This window comes from Prinia subflava, chromosome 10 (assembly GCF_021018805.1).
Source record: "Prinia subflava isolate CZ2003 ecotype Zambia chromosome 10, Cam_Psub_1.2, whole genome shotgun sequence".
Classification (NCBI taxonomy): domain Eukaryota; kingdom Metazoa; phylum Chordata; class Aves; order Passeriformes; family Cisticolidae; genus Prinia; species Prinia subflava.
In genome coordinates, this window is record NC_086256.1 from 19495865 (window position 1) to 19511309 (window position 15445).

The 15445-nt window shown below is 41.4% G+C and overlaps 1 protein-coding gene across 4 annotated transcripts in view; it reads right to left on the reverse strand.

The window, feature by feature from the left end:
* The window catches only part of COL11A1 (collagen type XI alpha 1 chain), a 131741-nt gene extending 124032 nt beyond the window's left edge, over positions 1-7709 (reverse strand). For 3 of the 4 annotated variants that reach the window (XM_063407634.1, XM_063407632.1, XM_063407635.1), the window contains exon 1: positions 7595-7703. In XM_063407634.1, the coding sequence (XP_063263704.1) occupies positions 7595-7703 (109 nt within the window). Of the gene's footprint in view, positions 1-7594 lie in introns of all 4 variants that reach the window. The other variant, XM_063407633.1, reaches the window with a different exon arrangement.
* Between the last annotated feature and the right edge of the window lie 7736 nt (positions 7710-15445).

The following is a 15445-nucleotide window of genomic DNA, read 5'->3' on the forward strand; positions in this document are numbered from 1 at the left end:
AAGGTACTGACTGCACCACAGGTTTTTGAAACCATGCTACCTACTAAAGACATAATAACCCATTGACGTTTAGTATATTTACTTTTCTCAAAACTTTGAATCTTTATAACTTTAAGAGCTCATTCTAAGGACATTCCATCTATTCTATAGGTGAATGAACATAAATACTACTATGATGAAAGTTTCTAACTGACACTCATTAAATGGTCCAAGGCCTAATGAATGTAAGAGGTCCTTACCTCTTTTTTACCAGCAGCGTTAGAATCGGGATTTGGTAAACTGATTGTTGACTTTCAGGATACAAAACAAGACCCATCGATTACTAGAAAACTATGCTATTTCTAATGTGGTGCAACTATTTCTGTTCTTATTTTTACTCTTGGACACTTTTACTTATAGTGGGCAGTTACACAGAATATCCTCTAAAAACAGAAATACATATAATATTATTATCTACACTTACTATTTTACTGTGTTCTTCATCTGTTAGGTATTAATACAGAACATCCAAAAGCAGGAATTGAAATGCATGTTATGCCCAACTGCTTCACGGAGCTTTGCAGTTCTTACAAAGGACTCCATTGCCTTCCCACTGCAGGCTCTAGTCTCCGTACCCCAAGAAATGATTCCCTGAAGTTCATAGGTATCTAAGCGCCAGAAAAGGATCAGGCACTCTCCTGCCCTCCCCATTTCCTACTGGCCAGCTCTGGGCAGAGCTGCTCTTCTCACAGGCTTTCGGGCTTGGCAGTCTGAGAACCACCTGCTTCCCAGTTTTGCTGAGAGCCCCGCCCTGGAACAGAAGAACTGCTCTGGGAACCAGCATCAAAGCACTGGTTCTGCAGTGTCCTTTGGGAAGGTTCCAATACTTTTCATGGATGCACTTTATAGAGCTGGATAAAATGAACTCTCTGTTTTATGGGCTGCAAAACTGAGTTACAGAGCATCTTCAAGGTACAAAAATGAAACCAATTGAGTCGCCTAATTACATAGTGCTCCTGAAAATTAAGCTGGTTTTTTTCCTAGGAATCTGACATAAATCTATGAGATTAACTGAATATATTTTGAATATATATACTTCTAGGGACATACTTCAAGGTTATTTACCTGTTAAGAATTTTCCTACATGAATTTCCTAGATGAATTATGTAATTGGAATCTTGACTGGTGACATTTTTAGAAATAGGTGTTATTGCAGTGCTTTCATATTTAATGCTTACAAGAACTAGAGATTACCCAGATGCATGCAGGAATGCTTTAAATAGCCTAGGACTGACTATTTTACCAACAGAGGCTTCTGTGAAACTGCTCAGAACTGGCTACTTCTGTTTCCACACCAGTTATTTGGAATTTTTTCACTAACTTCCTATGCTAAAAAATCTACTAAATACATTATAATATTTCAAAGGCTATGCAGACAGTCTAAGCATGTGCGGGAGCCAATTTTGATACTTACCAACTACTAACTATATCTCAGTCTAAAGACCAGCCTCTAACACTCATACAGTACAAATCAAAACCCCAAAAAACAATCCTCTCGCCACACCACTTATATCCTAGATTGAAACCAGCGGAAAACTTGTATGTACAACTACACAATCAGATCTTTAGAAAAAAAAAGAATAAGTATTTTAAGTTTTCATTAAATTGCATAATTCTGAAGTGTAACCTAGACTTTGAGGTTTTTTATCATAATGTATTTCACTACAAAATGCAACTGCTATCTTATTCCGAACCTCTTGAGACTGGATAGATTGTACTTTTATCACTTGTTTAGCAGCATTGACTGCCATCACACACTAAAGACCTGATGGTGATTCCATAAAAGGTTTCACTTGCTAGCCCCGGAAGACTGCGCTTGTTCATCATCTGTGCAGACCTGTATTGATCCATTATTTTACAATACTTTAACATCTGTCTCCATATTTCTATGGACTTATTCTTATTTAGCAAAATCTTGTAGGACTGCATTCCTAGTGTCCAACTATATTGAGGCCTCTGCTAAAGATTCAAAAGTTCTTTTTGTACAGAATGCAGACACAGTAGTTTCAGCTGTGAAAATCAGCAAAACAAGCATTACATTCTTGAGGATCCTATTACCATATAAAAAAGAGACACAGTCTAAAAATGGTCCATGCTACATGAAGAGACAAGGTGTTCCCTCAGCAAGTAAACATGAAAGAAACTGAGTCCACTTAAAAGTTTGTCATCAAGGTATTTATTGAGAAATAATTCAAATAAGAGTTTAATAATCTCTTCCAATAAATGGGAGTTTTCAAATATGGAGCATTTGTACATTTTTCAGCTTTAAACATAGAATACAGCCAAGGACAAGATTTAGAAATTATGCCATTTAACGTAATCCTATTAAATTTGATAGAAACAACTTGTACAACTAAAATCTTTCACTATATTTTCCCTGATGTCAAAGGTATCATCTTTCTTGTGAAAGCAATGCAAGGAAATCAGATTCAATTCAGTATCCTGCCAATATTAGCAGGAATTCCTCTGAAGCAGACACCAAGGTTGTAAAGTTTTGAACTATCTATAAACTGTGAATGTTGATAATCTATCAGATTATTATGATAATTTGAGTAATGTGAGGTACACAGGAAAGGCACAGAGTAGGTAGCACTTAGACTACCTTAAAAATGTGACCATAATTTGATTTACTACTAAGCTAATTTCTATCATAGACAAAGTTTGGCTGCCAGTGACATTATTTATAGCAGGATCAGGATCTAAGTTGTTTTTTATTCATCTTTTATAATACATCTTTCAATTTGGTTTGCAGCAAACACTCTGCTTCTATAATATGAGCTCTGCCAAATACCTTCTATTTCGCACATTGTGTACATTAACACTTGGACTTGCAGTGAAGTCCCAGATCTGAAATTCACAAAGGTTTTTACAGTCCCTTATGTGTGCTAATGTGCTAAAAGGAATTTAAGTTCTGCCAGATTCTACTACTATTGTAATAACTGAGTCAACAATTAATCCTTACATTTACAATCTGTAAACTTGGTATTTAATACTGAGTAGAACAGTTATAAGCCCTTGCAACAGGCATGTGTGTTAACCTAATTCCTTTTAAGCCACTGTTCTCTATTGTGTCCATCCAGAGGGCAAATCCCTATCACTGCATGAGACTTCACATTCTTAGAACATAAGAGATTTCTCTCAAGCTCTGCTTAATTTATTCCCCCCTATTATCAACAAATACTCAGAACAATGATAAATTAACCAATGCTAGGAGGATTTCTTCTGAAAAGAAGCAGAATGCTCTACAGAGAAAAGAAAAGCAACTTCTTAATCTTGCTGGCAGATGGAAACCCTACTGTTCACCACTGTACAAAACAAATCCGGGAAAGACATAATTGCTCCAGTGTGTTTTAGGTGTAACCTCAGCAGTAAAGTCATAGCTCCTTTAGTATGCTGCAACTGTGTCAGAATTAAGGGTTCTCTTTGGGGAAGATCAAGTACTTTTGGCCATGACAGTTGTAAAAATAAGTATGACAATTTGTTCCTACATTTTGTATCTGCTGCAGGCATTTATTTTACAAACAATTGCGAGCTTTGGGGGTGGGTTGTTTTTCATGGGTTTTTTTTAGTAATCAGAACAAAAGATAGGACCAGGGAAGTTTTTATATCAAAGATTTTTTTTCCTAATGTCATTTTAATTACAGGTACTAGGGAAGAGATTATTTCAAGACAAACCCACAGAGTATTTGTGCACCTACATACAGTTAAATTTGTTAAGATATACACAAAACTGAAGTTGAGAAACCTCTTTCCTGCAGAGGTAGGAAAGAGACAGTTTCCTGCAGCCTGAATAGTCCTTTCTTGTATCCATGTGAGGTCTTCATTCAGTGCAAGGACACACACTCTAGAGAATTAACAACACATACCAGTCATTTTTTCTGTGTCAGATGTGTGCTGCTTAAGTTGAAATAATTATTTTACCTTAGAAACAATTAAGAAATCAAAATTACATAGCAAAAGAGACGTATACATGTAGGTGTTTCTTGCAGTATTCTGGGAAGATTGGACCATTTCACCTGCTGATCCTTGAGACTCAGAAAAACTTCAGCTAGAACCACTAGCTGCATCTAGTGAAATCACCCTTTGATTTATTCATTTTTGCCAGCTTTGGAAATAACAATCTGAAAATCGCACACAAATTATCACACAAAACAATTTCACTGAAAAATAAAGGAATGCTTATAATGTTACATTCTTTTTCAATCTTAAAAGTTAATTGATCAGTTAAAATCAAAAGTGCTTTACATCAAAAATAGTTCTGAGAAGAAATTTGTACTTTTCTAGTTTAAAGCACATTTTGTATAGGTTTAGACTAGCTGGACGCATTCAAAAGCTTTCATTCAACAAGCATCCATATCTTCCTTACTAAGCAAATACAATTAAGTAGCAGTGTTAAGTGTGCATCCACAAAGAAAACTCTCCTTTGCCATCACTAATTGGCCCAGTTCTGCATTCCTTCTGCACCTAGAACTCCCACTACTTTCCCAGCCTGTGTGTGGGAAGCACAAGGAACCTTTATATTTCCTAAGATGACAGCAAGAAGTATCTATTTATTTTAGAAACAAATCTACTCATTGCTCACACAGAAGGTCCAAAGTTTTCTATATATAGGTTCCTAGCCTCATTTTCAGTAAGGCTTCTTAAATATTTTTTACTCAGATTAAGAGCTAGATTTCCATTTGCTTGAAAAAGCTTATAAATAATAAAAAGGCTGATTTTTCATTTCTTGCCCATGAAATTTAAATCAGCATCACAATAGTGCATTGATGTCAAGCCCTTACAAAAATTTATAGTGTTGAAGCCATGCCATTTTGACTAAATGAGTTTATTCATTCCAAACACATTACCAACAGCTTTAGTATTAAAGGTGAGGAAGGGGAAAGGAAATCAAAGGATGTCTTTAAAAATACTGAATTTTGTTTACTTTAGCCAAGTCATAAAGCAAAACATTTTCTGAAAAGAGCTACTTAAGAGCTGGTGGGCACTGAGCTGACCAAGTATGAGTCACTGCTTTTCCCATTCAGTTGATTCTCACTTCTGTAACTTTTTCTGTCTAAAGAAGAAATAACTCAAGAGCCCAAACACTTCTTCGCACATCATTTCTTACAAGTAGGAAAGACACCTCATACTTCTCTATGGTTTTATTTTTTTTGTTAAATAAAGAAACTTTTTAAAAGGCAAGAATTTTAGGAATCTGTTGAGGTTTGTCTACATGGAATAGTTTCTGTTGTCTTTAAAAAGTCACTGCTATATGATTAACACTTTATATGAATACACCATGTAATTTTCTTTTCATAGAGATAGTTTATGAAAAGAAAATTGAAGAACAGAAGATTTAAAAGAGTTAAAAAAAAGCAAGTCATATTTTGCCCAGTATTCATATTTTATCCAGTATTTTTGTTTAGCCATATTGTTTACCTGCCATTCATGCTATTTTATTTTATTCCTTGGTATTTTCTCTCTCCAATGTTCAAATAGGAATCATTATATCCTATGCTATCTTTTAACTACTTTAAATAAGATTAGAATGCATAACAGATGATTCAGAAACAAGTCCCTTGTACTCTGTTAGAGAAATTAGGTCAAATTCTAGTCCCTCTGTAGTCAATGGAAAAACTCTTACTGACTTCAATAACAGATCAAGCCCTGAACACACAGCTCCCTGTAGTTCCTAAGCAAATTGCATACTGTATCTCAGAAAAGGTCAAGAACTAAGCTCTTTTCTGAATGCTTCTACAAAGAATAAGAAGCCTGTAGTTCTATATTTCTGAAATATACTTTATCCAGAAGACTAGAAGACTATCAGTATAGCCTTTTAGTTTTGAATAAAGTTACCACAACCAAATTAGTCTGCTTAATGTTGCTGAATACAGTCCAGTAAGTATCACTTCTGTTGATTTCAGTGCAAGTTCTGTTGATTTTTCCTGGGCTGTTTGGGTTTAGATTTTCTTTTAACTTGTCATTTGCATCCAACCCATTATGTAAACATAGTTTACATAAACCCTACTTAATTTAGTCAGTTCTACTGTGAAAAGTGGAGTAAGAAATCAATCATGCCTTTGAGGACGGTATTCTTCTTAAAGAAATTTAGTTTCCACAGAGTAACGAATCCTTGAAGCTCTGCGAGGTTAATTCACCCTGGTGTAACTCCGGCGAGTCCGGGGAATTGCAAGAGGGGTGAAATCTGACCCTTCCAGTCCCTGTCAGAAACGGGGCCAGCAGGGGGCAGGAGCCCTGATTGATCTGACACCGTCAAGGTTGTGCCCAGGTATAAAGGCTTGAATGGAAACTGATCACCTTTCCCTGCTCCCTCTAGGACGCCTGTTGATTCTGGATTCAGATCGAGAAATACCTCGTTAAAATAATAAATACATAAAAAAATAAGCCTTTCATTTCGGGGAGTTAAGCCCCTTCATTGATGTCAGCCCCACAAAAAAATAAAACCCTCACTCCCAGCCAGACTGGCCTCCAGATGCGCCTGCGGGCTCCGGTGGGAGGGAGGAAGGAAGGGAGGAAGAGGCAGCGTTTTCACCCCCAGTGGGAGAGGAGAACTCTCCCAAGCACCGGAGACTCCGCACTGCAGCTCGGCGAACTGCGAGCTCAGCCCAGAAAGCCCAGCTGGGCTGGCGGCGGTGCGGGGAGCCCCGGGAGCGCGGCGCGGACGGGAGGAGTGCGCAGAACGCGAGGGGCGGTGCGGGGGAGGGGGCGGCGATTCCTTTCTGCTGAGGCTGCTCCGCTGCTGCCTGGCTCTTGTTTCCCCTGCAAGTCCCCCGCGGGCCGCACCCTGCCCACCAGGTCCACGGACACCTAAGGGACCACTCGGTACCCCGGGGAGGCTGCAGAGTTGGGAGGAGGCTGTGGCCGGCGCCCCGGCGCTGACACCGCCCGCGGGGAGCGCAGCGATCCTCGGGCTGAGCCCCCCGAGCCCCCCCGGGCATCTGCGGGCCCGGCACCGCTCGCACCACCTGCGGGGCGCCGCTGCCCCGGGAGCTGCCCTCCGCAGCGGCTGGCAAAGGGCCCCTGCAAGGGTATTTACTCCTCCGCTTGCGCCCTGCAAAACTTTTTGACCACTAAAACCCGTTGCAAAAGGAAAAATAAAAGAGAGGAAAACGGAGAAAATCAGAGAGCCTCCACCCCCAGCTTTCCCTTTCTTTGCCCCTCCGAGGAGAAGGCAGATACTTGTCGGTCAATTTCACTCACAACCTGGTGAACTTCAGCAGCTCAACAAAACAAAGTTGGACGCACACTCAGCAAACAAGAGTCCAGAGCTGGAAGAGGACAAGTCTCTCTGTTCAACAAGTATTTCTTTCATTTTCCCATCCCGCCAGTGCATCTCCTTTACCTCATTAAAAACACATCCAAAGTTTAAGGCTGACCGAGAGCCGTCCCTCCGCGGCACCTGGGAGGGACGTCGCAGCCCGCGCTCTCGCCTCCCCAGCACCGGGAGTCCCTCTGACAGGTTTCCTCTGAAACGGGGCCTCAGCCGTGCCCTGGATCCTTTCCCCGAGAAGGGGAGAGAGGCGACTGGACTCCCGGCTCCCCTTTGCTTTCTTACCTCCTCTGACCTCTGCAGCCCGGAGAAGGAAAGCGAAGGTGATGAGCACGGTTACAGCCGAGTCCCAGGGCCACCTTCTCGTTTTCCACCTTGTGGACCATCTCTGCATCTCCATGCTGGGCACCCACAAGTGTGAATTAAACACGGGCGCCTTCAGTTTATACCAGCTCCGTCCTTTCCACTATATTCCCAGAGATGACTTCTCCTATAGAGCCATAAGTGATAAACCGAGAGAAGGTTTTCTCTCTCGCCCCGCTCCCGCTCTGCCCGGCCTTGCACAGGCCCCTCCGACCCGTCCTCCCCGGTGCCCTGCCTTCAGACTGAGGGGAGATGAGGGGCTTTAATCAAAATGCAAAGAGCTCCGCATCCCCCTAAAGGCTTCATCCCGTCAGAGGGCTGGGCGAGCGGATCCCAGGGCCACCCCTGGAGCCCGACTGACACGCCAGCCGCCGGGCGGAGGCCAATCGCGGGGCTCCCCCGGCCGCCCACAGCACCGCCCTCCGCCTCGGCGGCGGCACACCGGCCGCTCCGCGGGCACCGCCGGCCCCCGCGGCGGCGGAGAGCGGCCCTGGCGAAGGCGCCGGGGGCCGCAGAAGGCGCGGCGGGAGCGGGCCGGAAGCAGGGCTGGGCTGTCCCGTCACCGGGCCACCGCCGCCCCCCGCCCGCTCCGCTGCGCGCCGCGCGGGCCCCCTGCCCCGAGCATGCGCAGAGGCGGCCGCGGCGCCCCGCGGAGCGAGGGCGGGGGCGCGGAGCGGGGACGCGTGGGGGACGGGCAGGGGGGCGACACTGGGGACAAGCGGGGGAGGGGTCCCGGCAGGGGAGGGAGCGAAGCGGGGCGAGACTGACGGGAGGAATGTGCGTGAGAGGAGCCGGGGCGCTGCGGTGAAGCGTCTGCGGGGTGGCCCATCGGACTCCCCGAAACCGCCCGCTGGCGTTGGTGCGGCGGCAGGTCCGGCCCCGGCGGCTCGTTCCCCCTCACACCCCTCCCGGGCACAGCTTGTTCTCACACACCCGTGGGGGTGACCTCCGGGGGCTTCGTTCTAAGGCGGCTGCAAGAAGGGAGGGAGCGGGGTGGTGAAGGAAAAGCCCGCCACCGAACACCGTTCCCCGGGTCACCACATCCTGCGGCCCGGGCAGCCAGGTGTCCGCTCCTCGCCCGGAAACCTCCCGCCCGCACTCCCGTGCTGTCCCACCTGTGCAGCAGTCGGCCCGGAGGCTGAAACCTCTGGCAGAGCTTGCTTGTACAGCGGGTCCAGCCGAAATCCTCTGTTGGGATCAGGTTCGGGCCCGGCTCCTCAGGAAAATGAGAGAAAACTATGGTCACATTTTGGTGGCAATGTATATAATTTTTTTTAGAAATCTCCCTTCACTGAGATCTTTAATGCCTTGCAGCAATTAATAAATACATGGTTTATCAATAAAGTACGTTTCTTTTGTGTGTCAAATTCAGAAATTCATTGTCCTTTCATAAAATATCTTACATTTTGCTGCGCTCCATTAATATACCTAGCTCTTTCTGTCCTTGGTTTCCTGAAAGAATTGGTGTCATTGTCATTATATTTGCATCTGAGGGGACTGAGGTGCATGGCACGGTTACATCTGAGCTCCCTCAAGTGCTGTGCATCAGGTGCCATTCAGTGGAGAGATACTCAAGGTATGCCCACACTCCAGGTGGTTACCCACAGTACAGCTGTGGAGCATCAAAATGCCCTATGTATCCAACCTTGTGTACCACAGCTTAGGCACAGAATCATTAAAGTTGGAAAAGACCTCTTGAATCACCAACTATTTAACCCAACAACACGGTGTGCACCATTGAACCATATCTCCAGTGATTGTGGGACTACCCCTGCTGCTTATGGAATATTTCATCCTGTCTTACAATTGTCCTACACTCTAACTGCATCCAGGTCCCCTTAAGTCTGTGCTATTGTTGCTCTGTTGGTCTGTAGTTGTCAGTCACTAGATGCTTTGTAGAACAGACCAGATTAACTCGCTGTTTCAGTCTCCTTCCTTACAACATCAGCAGGTAGTCCCAATGGCAATTTATTGGTTTTACTCAATACTTTGTTGTGGGAACATCTCATATGCTATAAAGTTTCAAGTTTCCTCTTCAGGCTAATAAATTATCCATCTTTGTCACCAAAATTCTTGCTGCTTCCAGTCTCTTATCACACATTGCTTCTCTGACTTTGTTTTGAGCCTTTCTGTTTACCTGAATGAACACAGCCAAACTCTTCCCTAGGAAAAAGGAAAAAGTCTGTCTCTGCCCAGGGGAGGAAATGGAAGCATTTCTGATAGCGGTGAAAAAGAACAAGTATTCTCACAGTGTAGAGAATAGTAATTTCACACAGTGGCTTTACAAGTATTTAAGTTTAGGGGATGTGGTCCACCTCCCAAAGTGGCAGTGGAAAGATACCCACTAATTTTTGTGGTCCTACATCAATCCAAAGCAGAACAAAGAGACAAAAAATGCTAAGTATTAATTCAAGTGAGGTAGCATACTTATATTAATATAAAAATCTGTATAATTCTGTATGAATTCTGGTACCAGGACCACTTTAATTTAGAGCTAGCTCAGTTATTTTTGCCTGCCAACATGTCAAGCCACACAGACGTAATAAATTGCCATCAGATTCAGCAGTTACAAAAGAAAAGTTACATGCCATTTAGCTGAAGATACACATTTTGCCACCTGTCAAATTATTTATTTAGGGATTATTGATTTACCTTTAATTGATTTACATTTAGCTTATTTTCCTAGTTATTGCTCATAATCTTTTAAATTGTAATGATGGTATTCTAGTGAGGTATAGAGTGAAGTAATTGCAGCCATGAAAATATGTTGCAGAATAGGTAATGATTCAGAGCATAGATAAGCTTTATGAGTGCCATAAAATTAAAGATTTTTGTTAGAAATTTTCAGCTCTTAATTTCAGGAGAAATATTTTCTTTCTTGAATCTGAAAGAGGGCTAAAATGTGAAAATATTTTCAGAGAGGAACAGAAGAGACATGAATGATGTTATTTATTAAATGATCTGTGATCCACAGTGATTTGTTCTTTCTGTCGGCTTTTTTGTTCCTCATTACTCTTCAAGGCAGTTTTAGTGAAAAGAAAGACTAAGCACTGTGACATTCATTATGTTCTGTCCCTGATACATCAACGTTGGCAGATTAATCCATGTTTAAATATTAGGAATTGCTCTCTTGTATGTGCACAGATGGGTCATTGTTGTATTTTGGGGCAGAGAGGGGGAGGGGTTAGGAGCTATGGAGAGGAGAATATGTTTCCTTGGACCACTGTAGGTCACCAGAAATTCACAGCAGCAGCTCTTTCGCATTCTTCAGGCTATAGGCACCATAATGAAATGTAACTGTAAATATGTTGTTCTTTGACTCTCTAGCAGTCACGCTGTGTTTTGCTAACATATTCCTTGACATCACCAGAAGCGATAGGCTTCTCTTTCTATAAATAAGGGTCATTTCACTGGGAATAAACAAAGCACTGTAAAGAAGAGTATGCTTTTTTTGATGGTTTACCTGTATCTCAGGGATATTGACTTGACTTCTTTTTTTTCTAATTTCACACAGATATTGATGCCCTCTCCAATTCTATTCACAGCACAGAAGTGAATATTGCAAAAGAAATGTCTACCTTAAAATTCACCACCACCACCTTCTGTAGTCTCGTGTAGGCTGGGAAGAAGTCTAGTATAAAAGAGCGGGTATAAGTCCTAGAAAAATAAGGGATCAACAGGTAAATTCATTTCACCCAAATGCAAAATCTTGTCATCAATCTTTGTAGTAATGTAGTTGGCAGCCAAAGCTTTTATGGTTTTCTTCCCCAAGAGAAATACTTCTCCCCAAGTCGAGAAGTAAGCTCAGTCTATATTTAGTTAGAATTTATTCTCCAGATCCGAACAAGACTTCTGCCACACGAGAGGTTGAGGTTTTTACCATGATGTGTCTGCATCCCTGAGTAATGTTCAGTTGTACAGGGTCTGTGCAGGGAAGCACATAAACAGTACCAATGGAAAGCAGAGACTGACACTGCCTTACATTATAACAGTAGGTTGCTATGTATAAATTACAAATTAGCACTGGACTCTGCACATGCTGCAGAGGTGAGAACTGGGTAGACACTGTTGTAAGGCTTATGTTGTGTTTTCCTCTTTAAGTCTGCGTAGGAATACTTGCTCTAGGAGGGAGCTGTTAGGATTTGAAATAGGTTAAGACTAGAGCTGTGGAAGAGGATGACTAAGTGTGAAGAACATACCTTTTGCAGCATGTACCTTGTTTCTAGAAATAAGAATTAATAAGACTCAGCTCACATGAAGAGAAGCCATTGGCAGTAATTGACCTTGTCGTTATTAATAATGCAAGAATTATAATTGGGAGGATTAGGAATTTAAGATCAATGTTTGAGAATCCTTAGATTGAATCTAGTAAATAAAATGGTCCAGAGAATGTTTTGTGACCCTGAGATGTCTGGTCTTCTGGACAGAGTTGACATAAGATTTACTATCTAATAGTCTCTGGAAGGTTTTTAGAGGCAGGAAAAAAAAGCAGTGATGGCATTTGCTCTTTTTCAGTCATGATTTACTGTGTTTCAGATTAAGTTAGGAAAGTGTCAGGACTCCAGTTTATAACCAGTTTTTACAGATCTGAAGTGTTAGGAAGGCTGCTGTCAACAGTAGGAGAGGTTGAGGTGAGGACTATAATTCATAGACAACCTCGTTTATTGGATCTAGAGATACAAAATGGTCTGGTATTGTCAAGGTTTAGCATCTTATTTTCAGTTTGCTATCTTTCTGCCAGGTCTATATACAGTCTTCATTAATGTTTTAGCACAAGAGATGACTTCAGGAGACTGAGTTATTTTTGGGAATACAAAGCAGCTCACTGTTACCAGTGACAAATGCCTTGTTTGCAGCAATGGGCATAGTGAAGCTTAGGGATAAGGTTGTCTTGAAGATTACGATGGAAAAAGAATATTTTCAAGACCTATGTTTAAAGCAAGATTCTTCAAAGCTTGAAGGAATAGGATGTTCCATGGAATTGTTATGAGTTTAAATTCTTTTTGATACCCCTGTGTATTCATATAAAATTAGGAGTTGGGGTGGAGCTAGGAAGTATAATTTGGAAAATGAAAACTTAAACATATGGGATAATTGTTGGAGATATTTGTTTGATTCTGCACAGCTCTCATGTTTTCATGGGCTGCTCTCCCAGTTCAGGTATGCTGTAAGTGTTACTGAACAGGCTACACCTGAGTTTACTATTTACCAAAGTTTGTACTAATCCACCCCTTAACTGCAATGAAAATAATGTTTAGAATTGGAATTATGTTCAGTGCTTCAGGCAATAAAATTGAAGAGTCTGGTTTTCTCAGACACTGCAGGACTTGCCAATATTATGAGAATCCTTTGTTATAAGTGCTGGTTAGGTAGGAAGGTGTTAAATGTTGGGCTTGTGAATTATCTGGGACAGCCTGAATTGTCAGTTGATTTTCATGTTTGCTGTGATTATTGTTCTGATTATGGTTGTGATTTAGGAGGAAATGGGTGAAGAACCCTCCACATGTAGATTCTCTATATATCAAAGGGTGAGGAAAGAAACTGGTATTAACAGAACTTAATGCATTCTTTTCAAGGTTTGGTTTAGTGGTTTTTGTTGGTGGTTTTGTTTACATAGTCATAATTGAGGTGCTTAGAAAAAAATTAGTTTATTGCTTGCTTCCAACCTGCCTGTGCAGACAGGGTGAGGGCATGTGTTTTGAACTTGACCTCCTACCCCTACTTTGATGCACACCTCCATGTCACACAGTCACCTTCCTTCATGTGTTCTACCCCCTAACCCTCCTTTTGATCAGTGTGTGTCTATATTTTATATGTGAGGAAAAGTAACTGCATTTACGTCAAGTCTTGCCACAATTAAGAAGCACCATTTTTCATTAACTTTGTTCTTTTCCTTGATTGATATAGTCTGACAAATTTGTAAATCTCTATGAAGATCCTCCTTTATTGCTTTATATAGCCTTAAAATATACAAAAGTAAGCAGTGTTTTAATGCTGATACAGGTGATCTCTTTGAGGAGCTACCACATATTCACATTTGTGAATGGAATGTATTCTGACCAGATTTTTTCTGGGAATGTGCTATGTGTTTGACCTCAGGTTAATAAAAGTAAATAGTGTCTGCCTATGAAGTTGATTGGAGAAAAACAGCAATGACTGTGTTCCTGGTGTCATTGACTTAGCTGGGTGTTAATCATGACTCTCTTGTAGAATAATCAGGTCTTCTTACACCTCTCTCCCCAGAAAGATATTGCTGAAGTAGGGTTTTACAGCATATAAGCAGCACATCTCCATCCTGTTCAGCAAGCTGCAGGAAGTATCAAGTATCCTGCAGCATTACCAGCTCAGCTTTGTCATTTGGTTCAAGTTTTTGGAGGCTCATTTCAGGCAAAATCCTCAGGCTTTCAAGGCTCACCTACTGGTATTTTATAGGACTGCACTGTGTATCTAATACAGAAACCCACCATTCTTTTAATTTGTATGAATTTCTTTTTGAGATTATAGCCTGTTGTAATCATAATTATACTTCATTCAAGAGAAAAATCAAAAAGAGCAATGAGTTTAATGTGTATTACATCTTCTAAAATATAATGCATAAGGGATACCAGAACTTTCCTCATTTAAGACAACTGAAAATGAGACACATATATTCGATGCCATTTCTCAGTTTCTGTTTAGTTTTTACATATTGCTATTACACACTAGAACTGCCAAAAATCGAGTCTGTCATGGTTTTGCGACACAACACTTTCAAATATTTGTGTTCAATTGCTGGTATCTTTTTGGTTCCTAAGTTTATGGTGAGGTTGTTTGTATTACTTTTTTTTTTTCTTTTTTTTTTTCTTTTTTTTTTTCTTTTTTTTTTTTTTTTTTTTTCCACATTTTATCTGAAGCTTCCTTTTGCAGGAGATCAATTGAAACAAATACCTGGGCTGGGAGAGCTAAAAAGGGACAGTGCAGGCAGGCTTGGTTACTCATGTTGGCAACTGTTTATCATTTTATCAGAGAGTGTCCCTGTTTAACTCTGCTTGAATCAGTGTTGTTCTTGAAGGAGTGGGCCAATATCTACATGCCACAGTCCATTTCTAATTACAACTTGGGACAAATTATGAACACAGACGTCTAAGTTAAAAAGACTCTAAAGTGCCTCTTCTGCATTGCTTTGTGGCATTGTTTTGTGTTGGGGGAGCACTGGTGGCCAATCTCCATACACAAGGAGGCAGTGCAGGCACAGACTAATGGTCTGCATGTGTCGCACACTTGTAACATGTTTATTAGTATTTGGCAACATTAATGCCACCACCCTTACAGTTCCTTTTAAAGGAAAGAAATTAAGACATGGAGAGAGGAAGGTGAATTGCTAGCAGCAAATGAATTTATGTCCAGCCATGATAGTCCTGTACTTCCTCTTCCTATGCATAGAAACCTCATAACTGATCACTTGTTTAAGCATTTTGAAGTAGAAGAAAAGTTTATCCTGTTCTATAAGAAAGAAAAGGAGAGAACAAAGGTAACATTTCAGGGAGGCCTTGTGCCTCAGGAAGCTCCATTTCATACCTGCCCAGTTCTGAGAAGATGAGGGCCAAAACATAAAGTACATCTAACTAATAGTAAAAGAAAAAATACAATAGTAGTTTATAATTTAATAAATATAAAAGTCCCATTCTATTTCACTCATTCCTCCAAAATGACACATCCTCTCAAAGAAACCACAGAGGTTGCCAGCTGATGACTGCTTTGGCATATGAGTGCTCTCAGACTCCAAATATTTTT